Source organism: Procambarus clarkii, chromosome 14 (genome assembly GCF_040958095.1).
Source record: "Procambarus clarkii isolate CNS0578487 chromosome 14, FALCON_Pclarkii_2.0, whole genome shotgun sequence".
NCBI lineage: Eukaryota > Metazoa > Arthropoda > Malacostraca > Decapoda > Cambaridae > Procambarus > Procambarus clarkii.
The window spans coordinates 3,454,168-3,464,977 of NC_091163.1; the positions used below are offsets into that span (position 1 = coordinate 3,454,168).

The 10,810-nt window shown below is 45.4% G+C and overlaps 1 protein-coding gene across 1 annotated transcript in view; it reads left to right on the plus strand.

Moving 5' to 3' along the window:
- Window positions 1–473: 473 nt before the first annotated feature.
- The window catches only part of LOC123770141 (ras-GEF domain-containing family member 1B), a gene marked incomplete in the record, with an annotated part of 403,082 nt that continues 392,745 nt past the window's right edge, over window positions 474–10,810 (plus strand). The window contains 1 exon segment of the mRNA XM_069324250.1: window positions 474–1,525. Within this exon segment, the coding sequence (XP_069180351.1) occupies window positions 1,050–1,525 (476 nt within the window).

Sequence of the window (10,810 nt, forward strand, 5' to 3'; positions counted from 1 at the left end):
TAACGGTACATCTCCTTGCCAGTGGGCATCTGTGTATATTTAATGGCGTTTTAAAGAAATTCTTTGTAACGTTACCAGCCGCGGGTCAAGCAGCGTGACAACGGATGCATACCAACATTTTTAGTTCAGTTTTGTACAATTTGTGCAAGTTTGGCAGCTTAAAGTTGCTTCTGTTTTAAGAAGTATTGGGGGAGAGGTTGCAAGATAGTGCCCAACTGCTTTGACTTTATTGTTTATTTGTTTATTATGTCTTTGTTTTTTTCTTTCACCAAACCTTTTGGGCTGGTGGGGTATCGAGCGATGGCCCTCCGCATGCTATAGGGCTGAAGTTCGATCCCGCAATGGCTCAAAGTGGGGGGGGGGGTATAGTCAGCATACAGCAGTTTCTACTGGTTATATTCACCGTAACTCACTAAGTGGGGGATATTGTGGAAGTGTTGACTGTTGTGGTTAGCTGGAGGGAATGGAAGGGAATTATCAAGGGGAAAGCGCCAAGCCATTACGACTATGTAGCACTAGGAAGGGATCAGGATAAGGATTTGGGATGGGACAGGGGAAAGGAATGGTGCCCAACCCCCTTGGACGATCGGGGATTGAACGCCGACTAGCATGAAGCGAGCATGTTGTCAACATGTGACGACACAGACGCTGCCTGTGCCGCATATCCAGAGTCCTGCTGCGTGTTTTTTTTTTTTTTTAACTCACAAACGTTAAAGGTTGTCATCCGGCGTGTGTTATGAGTTATGGGTAGTCACGGTTGAGGTGGTTGTGCAGGTACAAGCGTGGTGGATCCCCAGGACGCAGTCGACCAGCTCTTCGGCGCAGGTCGTGCGCGTGTGGTCGACGCCGTGACGTCGACCAAGGTAACGGAGCGAGAGGTGATACTGGTCAACGGGGTGCCGGTACAGCTGGTTGGGGACGATGGCGAGGCCCTCAAGGCGGCTCTGCTGGCAGGGAGGCTGCCCGACCAGGCGCTGGTCAACCGCGTGCTGGCGTCCGTGTTGGGCGCGGAACTGCGCGGCGTTACTCGCGTGGAGAGTAACCTCACCATGACCTCGAGGGTGACCACTAAGGACACCCTCACCGTGCACCAGAACGGCCGAGTGGTGGATGAGAGGAGTTCCGAGTCACACCTCGACACCAGTCTACAAGGTTCATGTGCAGACATTTTGCCTCCTCTTTCTACCCCTTCAATGTTCTCCTCCCCTCCCCCTTCAATCTTCTCCTCCACCCCTTCCTCTCTCAGCTCCTCTCCTCGACCCCCCTCAAGGAGCAGCACCAAGTCGCCCTCACCTCTCAACGCGGCCACCACAACTACCCTCACCACCTCCTCCTCATCCACCTCCTCCTCCGCCAAGAACTCGCCTGCCCCCTTGAGACTGAGCCGCAGCTCGTCCTCCAACAGGGGCAAGAACAAGTCCTCCTCGAACCTCAGCCCCGACCTGGTCGAGGCGCTGGGTCGTACAGGACTGACCGACCGCTCCTCCAGACACAGGAATGGCGAGTACAAGCTTCGTCACATGCAGGAGGTAAGACTCGACATCAGACTATACCTTCTTGTTGTCTATAGTCACACCGCACTGTTACACACACACTTGTTCTACACCCCCACCTGTAACTTATAGTCACTACACACCCACTATTCCACACCCATCTATACCTATTCCATCTGGCCAGAAATGGGAGAGTGTAGTATATATATATATATATATATATATATATATATATATATATATATATATATATATATATATATATATATATATATATGTGTGTGTCGTACCTAGTAGCCAGAACGCACTTCTCAGCCTACTATGCAAGGTACGATTTGTCTAATAAGCCACGTTTTCATGAATTAATGTATTTTCGACTACCTAACCTACCTAACCTAACCTAACCTAACTTTTTCGGCTACCTAACCTAACCTAACCTATAAAGATAGGTTATGTTAGGTTAGGTAGGGTTGGTTAGGTTCGGTCATATATCTACGTTAATTTTAACTCCAAAAAAAAAAAATTGACCTCACACATAATGAAATGGATAGCTTTGTCATTTCATAAGAAAAAAATTAGAGAAAATATATTATTTTAGGAAAACTTGGCTTATTAGGCAAATCGGGCCTTGCATAGTAGGCTGACAAGTGCGTTCTGGCTACTAGGTACGACATATATATATATATATATATATATATATATATATATATATATATATATATATATATATATATATATATATATATATATATGTCGTACCTAGTAGCCAGAACTCACTTTTTGGCCTACTATTCAAGGCCCGATTTGCCTAATAAGCCAAGTTTTCCTGAATTAATATATTTTTTCTATTTTTTTTCTTATGAAATGATAAAGCTACCCATTTCATTATGTATGAGGTCAATTTTTTTTTATTGTAGTTAAAATTAACGTAGATATATGACCGAACCTAACCAACCCTACCTAACCTAACCTAACCTATCTTCATAGGTTAGGTTGGGTTAGGTTGCCGAAAAAGGTAGGTTAGGTTAGGTTAGGTAGGTTAGGTAGTCGAAAAAACATTAATTCATAAAAACTTGGCTTATTAGGCAAATCGGGCCTTGCATAGTAGGCTGAGAAGTGCGTTCTGGCTATTAGGTACGACATATATATATATATATATATATATATATATATATATATATATATGTATATATATATATATGTATATATATATATATATATATGCACAACTTGCCTAAACACGCAAGAGAAGTTATACAACCTTAGAACACTTTCCCACCAGGAGATTCGAACCCAAGCCAGCACAGAAGCCTTACAGCAACTCGCATAACTGGTATGCCTTTAACCCACTGCACCACATCTCAGACCCTTAAAAGAGATGGTAAGTGATCTTTAGGGGATTTAAATACTCCGAAATTTCCATCTCTTTTAAGGGTCTGAGATGTGGTACAGTGGGTTAAAGGCGTACCAGTTATGCCAGTTGCTGTAAGGCTTCTGTGCTGGCTAGGGTTCGAATCTCCTGGTGGGAAAGTGTTCTAAGGTTGTATAACTTCTCTTGCGTGTTTAGGCAAGTTGTGCATATATATATATATATATATATATATATATATATATATATATATATATATATATATATATATATATATATATATATATATATATATATTTAGGGGTACCACCACTGGTTTAATTAAAGGGACCCACATCCTCAAAGAAGAAAATAAATATTGTTCAGAGAAGACCTTGTGAATTCTCACTGAATACTTTAATCTTTTCCTCTCCTACCACCCCTGTTATTTTTGTTTTTTTATTTGATTTTATTGCAATGCTACAGTTTGCAGAAAACACACACTTATATAACAATATACCAATCAGTGTTCAAAGACCTCGTCCAGCTCCTCGGGGGTCGGGTGCGTACCCAACGCATTTCCCCTCTGAACAGCGACACTGAGGCGCTGGAACATAAAACTGGCCGCTCTTGGGTCTCTGGTCTTCCCAATGAGTTCCTCGCCCAGCTCCTTCAGGAACTTAAGTGCACATTTACCCCAGGCGCCCAGAGTCTCAGAGCCTATTGGCACGAACCTGTAACAACGTTCTAGGTCCCTGTACTTGTTAGTTTTCTGGGTCTCCCTGAAGGTGGCCGCCCCGCCTCCCTCAGCTGTGCTGTAAGGTAGATAGGTATCAGCCAATGTGGATGCACACGTGTAGTTCCACACGACCTGTTTACCTTCCCTCCACGGCTGCAGGGTGACTTCATCTGGGCGTTTTTGGCTGTTGTCAGGTCTGCACAACTGAGGTTCCCTTTGTGCTGGGCACCCAGCTGAAGCCAAACTTCTCTTGATGATGTAATTGACTGCTTCATGTCTGGCAATCTTTCCCTGTGTCTTACGACAGATGAGACCATGGCTGCCGTATTGGTCTGCCCGTGCATGGCCGCAAATACACTGGTGCTCGGTGGAGATAGGGGCGGCAAGGCGCAGAGCAACACCAATACTTAGGGTCCGATGGTCCAGGCGGGTGCCCAAGGCGGAATTAGGGACTGCCAACAGGAAGTCCCCGGCATGGGGAGCTTGCACAGCTAGAAGACGCGCTTTGTCCTTCCTGGAAGCTGCCTCCAGCAATGATGTGGCGATGTTCTCCACTATGGGGCTATCCCATTTGGACTGTTTGCAGTCATTTGGAAAAGTCGGTCGAAGATGAGAGTTGACAAGAGTGTCCCACTGACCAGCTCCTTCCGCGAATTTGGGATCATGAATCCCAATGGAGTCTCTTAGGTGTTCCGGTAGTATTTCCTTAACTAATTCACTTGTTGCACTGGTCGAGGATAAGAATGCTGGCAATGCTAACTGTGTCGCCTTGCGAATACCTATTCCCCCGAGTCTAACTGGGAGCGTTGCTTGGTCCCATTGGTCATCTTGCAGGGAGAGGTTTAACACTTTCACGGTTATTGACCTTAGGAGTGTGTCATATTCTGTTAATTTTGGGCTGTCGAAGGAGGGAGCACACCTTAGGAAATAGGTCAGTCTGGGCAAAGCCAGGCACCTTGTGAGAAGGTACAAAGCATCGTGGGCGTCCAAAGCCCCTATTCTTCCCTCCATCCTCCTCAGGTCGTTCAGCTTTTCTTCGAGGACTACCTCAATGGCGCTCGAGCCCAGAGGTGCCCCTAGCAGCACACTGTCGGTGGGAGCGATCACTTGGGCTCCTGGCAATATGGTTCGCACTGCATCTATGGTTGGTTGGCTAGATGAGATGATTTCACACTTTAATGGGTTTAGGGTGAGTCCTAACTCCTCTCCCTTAGATTTCACCAGCTGTAGATCTTCTAGCAGGGACTCCTGTGTCCATGCCAGGGTGCCATCGTCCAGGAACCAGATGTTGAGTTCGCTGGTCAACCTGCTTGTGACCTCTTTAACAGCCATGCAAAAAAGAAAAGGGGCAAGTGGGTCTCCCTGCTGGACACCTTCTGCAGAAACAACTTCATGTTCCCAACAGCAGCGTCGATTCCCTACTGTACCCTGCTGAGACGAAGGGGAGTAGAGAAGGAAAGCTTGTTCGAACTGCTCCCAGTACCACATCCCTTTTTACCTGGTTGAAGGCATTTTTAAAGTCTAATTTAATTAATGCCTTATTTTCTGGGAGGTGCTTGATATAGGCTCGTGCTGCATGAGCTGCTGCTTCACAGCCATGGGGGGGAGGGGATATATATAATATTATACTTTCTCCAGTTTTCTCCTTTGTCTCTTGCTTTCCCTCCTCGCATTTTCTATTTCTTTCTTGGCTGTGAATTTCTCTCTCCCTGTACCGGCGTTCTCACTCCTTTAAGACACTAATCTTCTTCTCTGGAAGAAGCCAGATAAAGTTAGTTGCAATCTTGCATAGATATTGTATTTGAACTTGTTAGTCTACAGAGTGTAGGTCATTTTTTTTTTTTACTTTAAAGGGCCCCTTACGTATCTTCAGAAACAAGGTGGTTAATTCTAGTTTATATAGTAATTTATTAATTATTTATTATTTTTTTTATATTATATATATATATATATGTATATATATATATATATATATATATATATATATATATATATATATATATATATATATATATATATATATACTTATATATATATATATATTATATATTATAGGTGGTTTATTGTAAACAAGGTGGTTGATTTCTGCAGCAAATTATCAGGCAGTATAATTTAGGTTTGGTTGCTAGATTGTTTCAAGCGTAGGATAGACATATGTGGACGAGTTTGGGGTCAAGAGTATAGGGCCTTTTGCAATGTCCGTTAGGCTTATATTGCAGCCGGGCTACGACCATTTAACGGTGTTGTATCGGGCGTTTTATAGCGAAGGATAACGAATTGGACGCCGGCTCCTGGTTCGTATTGCAATCCAACGTTGCAATAAGGGAGAGCAATAAGCTCCTAAGGGAGGCTTTTTTGTGTATTGGGGGGGGGGATGGCCCATATTTCCTCCTGTTTCTTTGTTTCTTTGTTCTATTTGTTTTCAATCCTTGTTTATTCCTAATCTCTCTTTTCTCTTTTTCACTTCTATTCTTGTTCTACATTTATCTCTTTCGGACCATCTTCTCCTCCTCTCTCCGCCCCGACATCTCAAAGGGGGGTTGTAAAGCCCTTTATTGGGGCAAAGGATAAGAGACAGACTAATATTATTCCAGTAGGATTGGGTCTCTCTTGGTCCTGTTAGGGCCCAGAGAGGACGAGAGCTGTGGAGGTGTTAGGGAGGTGGTGATTGTCTGGTAGCGACTCTAATGGCCTGGTTTGCTGACTCTTTAATTAGTTTTATGTAAATTATCTCTTGCTCTCTACCTTGTATCTCTCGCTCTCTACCTTGTATCTCTCGCTCTCTACCTTGTATCTCTCGCTCTCTACCTTGTATCTCTCGCTCTCTACCTTGTATCTCTCGCTCTCTACCTTGTATCTCTCGCTCTCTACCTTGTATCTCTCGCTCTCTACCTTGTATCTCTCGCTCTCACAACATAGTACCCACATTACCTTAATTTGTACCCTTATTAGGTGACATAGAGCCCAGAGGGTAGGGCACCACAGAGCTCTAAACCCAAATATTTAGCGCCTCTTGCCCTATAGGCAATTACCTTGCGGTTACCTTGGAGGAGCAAGTTATTTGTCCAAGATTGCCGAGAGAATGTTAATATTACACCTAGTATATGTAAGATGATATGTATTTTCTGTACACCAAAGATGTGTATTGTGTTAGCAGTCTTATATATATATATATATATATATATATATATATATATATATATATATATATATTTACTTTATTTGAACTTTGTTACAAAAAAGGAGTTACATATGGGTTACAAAGATGGTTGTCATAGGTTGTCGAGTTCCTCCAGCTCCTCAGATGGCGGGCAGGAATATATATATATATATATATATATATATATATATATATATATATATATATATATATATATATATATATATATATATATATATATATATATATATATATAGAGTATAAAATGTACGATTCCTCATCAAGATGTTAATTGTCTCCAATCTGCTTCAATAAGTATTTTTTTCCGAGGCTTCCAGTATCTTCAGTTACAATTAGAATTTGTTTATACAATCGGAAAAAAATCAATTAATGCACACGGGAATGTTTTATGTTGAGTTTTATTGACGTGGCAGTATGGTGTGTGTATGCTGACTCCAGGCATGCTTGTCTGTGTATGCTGACTCCAGGCATGCTTGTCTGTGTATGCTGACTCCAGGCATGCTTGTCTGTGTATGCTGACTCCAGGCATGCTTGTCTGTGTATGCTGACTCCAGGCATGCTTGTCTGTGTATGCTGACTCCAGGCATGCTTGTCTGTGTATGCTGACTCCAGGCATGCTTGTCTGTGTATGCTGACTCCAGGCATGCTTGTCTGTGTATGCTGACTCCAGGCATGCTTGTCTGTGTATGCTGACTCCAGGCATGCTTGTCTGTGTATGCTGACTCCAGGCATGCTTGTCTGTGTATGCTGACTCCAGGCATGCTTGTCTGTGTATGCTGACTCCAGGCATGCTTGTCTGTGTATGCTGACTCCAGGCATGCTTGTCTGTGTATGCTGACTCCAGGCATGCTTGTCAGTGTATGCTGACTCCAGGCATGCTTGTCTGTGTATGCTGACTCCAGGCATGCTTGTCAGTGTATGCTGACTCCAGGCATGCTTGTCTGTGTATGCTGACTCCAGGCATGCTTGTCTGTGTATGCTGACTCCAGGCATGCTTGTCAGTGTATGCTGACTCCAGGCATGCTTGTCAGTGTATGCTGACTCCAGGCATGCTTGTCTGTGTATGCTGACTCCAGGCATGCTTGTCAGTGTATGCTGACTCCAGGCATGCTTGTCTGTGTATGCTGATTCCAGGCATGCTTGTCAGTGTATGCTGACTCCAGGCATGCTTGTCAGTGTATGCTGACTCCAGGCATGCTTGTCTGTGTATGCTGACTCCAGGCATGCTTGTCAGTGTATGCTGACTCCAGGCATGCTTGTCTGTGTATGCTGACTCCAGGCATGCTTGTCTGTGTATGCTGACTCCAGGCATGCTTGTCAGTGTATGCTGACTCCAGGCATGCTTGTCTGTGTATGCTGACTCCAGGCATGCTTGTCTGTGTATGCTGACTCCAGGCATGCTTGTCAGTGTATGCTGACTCCAGGCATGCTTGTCAGTGTATGCTGACTCCAGGCATGCTTGTCTGTGTATGCTGACTCCAGGCATGCTTGTCAGTGTATGCTGACTCCAGGCATGCTTGTCTGTGTATGCTGACTCCAGGCATGCTTGTCTGTGTATGCTGACTCCAGGCATGCTTGTCAGTGTATGCTGACTCCAGGCATGCTTGTCTGTGTATGCTGACTCCAGGCATGCTTGTCTGTGTATGCTGACTCCAGGCATGCTTGTCTGTGTATGCTGACTCCAGGCATGCTTGTCAGTGTATGCTGACTCCAGGCATGCTTGTCTGTGTATGCTGACTCCAGGCATGCTTGTCTGTGTATGCTGACTCCAGGCATGCTTGTCTGTGTATGCTGACTCCAGGCATGCTTGTCAGTGTATGCTGACTCCAGGCATGCTTGTCTGTGTATGCTGACTCCAGGCATGCTTGTCAGTGTATGCTGACTCCAGGCATGCTTGTCTGTGTATGCTGACTCCAGGCATGCTTGTCAGTGTATGCTGACTCCAGGCATGCTTGTCTGTGTATGCTGACTCCAGGCATGCTTGTCAGTGTATGCTGACTCCAGGCATGCTTGTCTGTGTATGCTGACTCCAGGCATGCTTGTCTGTGTATGCTGACTCCAGGCATGCTTGTCAGTGTATGCTGACTCCAGGCATGCTTGTCTGTGTATGCTGACTCCAGGCATGCTTGTCTGTGTATGCTGACTCCAGGCATGCTTGTCTGTGTATGCTGACTCCAGGCATGCTTGTCAGTGTATGCTGACTCCAGGCATGCTTGTCTGTGTATGCTGACTCCAGGCATGCTTGTCAGTGTATGCTGACTCCAGGCATGCTTGTCTGTGTATGCTGACTCCAGGCATGCTTGTCAGTGTATGCTGACTCCAGGCATGCTTGTCTGTGTATGCTGACTCCAGGCATGCTTGTCAGTGTATGCTGACTCCAGGCATGCTTGTCTGTGTATGCTGACTCCAGGCATGCTTGTCAGTGTATGCTGACTCCAGGCATGCTTGTCTGTGTATGCTGACTCCAGGCATGCTTGTCTGTGTATGCTGACTCCAGGCATGCTTGTCTGTGTATGCTGACTCCAGGCATGCTTGTCTGTGTATGCTGACTCCAGGCATGCTTGTCTGTGTATGCTGACTCCAGGCATGCTTGTCTGTGTATGCTGACTCCAGGCATGCTTGTCTGTGTATGCTGACTCCAGGCATGCTTGTCTGTGTATGCTGACTCCAGGCATGCTTGTCTGTGTATGCTGACTCCAGGCATGCTTGTCTGTGTATGCTGACTCCAGGCATGCTTGTCTGTGTATGCTGACTCCAGGCATGCTTGTCTGTGTATGCTGACTCCAGGCATGCTTGTCTGTGTATGCTGACTCCAGGCATGCTTGTCTGTGTATGCTGACTCCAGGCATGCTTGTCTGTGTATGCTGACTCCAGGCATGCTTGTCAGTGTATGCTGACTCCAGGCATGCTTGTCTGTGTATGCTGACTCCAGGCATGCTTGTCAGTGTATGCTGACTCCAGGCATGCTTGTCTGTGTATGCTGACTCCAGGCATGCTTGTCTGTGTATGCTGACTCCAGGCATGCTTGTCAGTGTATGCTGACTCCAGGCATGCTTGTCAGTGTATGCTGACTCCAGGCATGCTTGTCTGTGTATGCTGACTCCAGGCATGCTTGTCAGTGTATGCTGACTCCAGGCATGCTTGTCTGTGTATGCTGACTCCAGGCATGCTTGTCAGTGTATGCTGACTCCAGGCATGCTTGTCAGTGTATGCTGACTCCAGGCATGCTTGTCTGTGTATGCTGACTCCAGGCATGCTTGTCAGTGTATGCTGACTCCAGGCATGCTTGTCTGTGTATGCTGACTCCAGGCATGCTTGTCTGTGTATGCTGACTCCAGGCATGCTTGTCAGTGTATGCTGACTCCAGGCATGCTTGTCTGTGTATGCTGACTCCAGGCATGCTTGTCTGTGTATGCTGACTCCAGGCATGCTTGTCAGTGTATGCTGACTCCAGGCATGCTTGTCAGTGTATGCTGACTCCAGGCATGCTTGTCTGTGTATGCTGACTCCAGGCATGCTTGTCAGTGTATGCTGACTCCAGGCATGCTTGTCTGTGTATGCTGACTCCAGGCATGCTTGTCTGTGTATGCTGACTCCAGGCATGCTTGTCAGTGTATGCTGACTCCAGGCATGCTTGTCTGTGTATGCTGACTCCAGGCATGCTTGTCTGTGTATGCTGACTCCAGGCATGCTTGTCTGTGTATGCTGACTCCAGGCATGCTTGTCAGTGTATGCTGACTATAGACACACTTGTCTGTATATGCTGACTACAGGCATTCTTGACTGTATGCTGACTACAGGCATTCTTGACTGTATGCTGACTACAGGCATTCTTGACTGTATGCTTACTACAGGCATTCTTGACTGTATGCTTACTACAGGCATTCTTGACTGTATGCTGACTACAGGCATTCTTGACTGTATGCTTACTACAGGCATTCTTGACTGTATGCTTACTACAGGCATTCTTGACTGTATGCTGACTACAGGCATTCTTGACTGTATGCTTACTACAGGCATTCTTGACTGTATGCTTACTACAGACATTC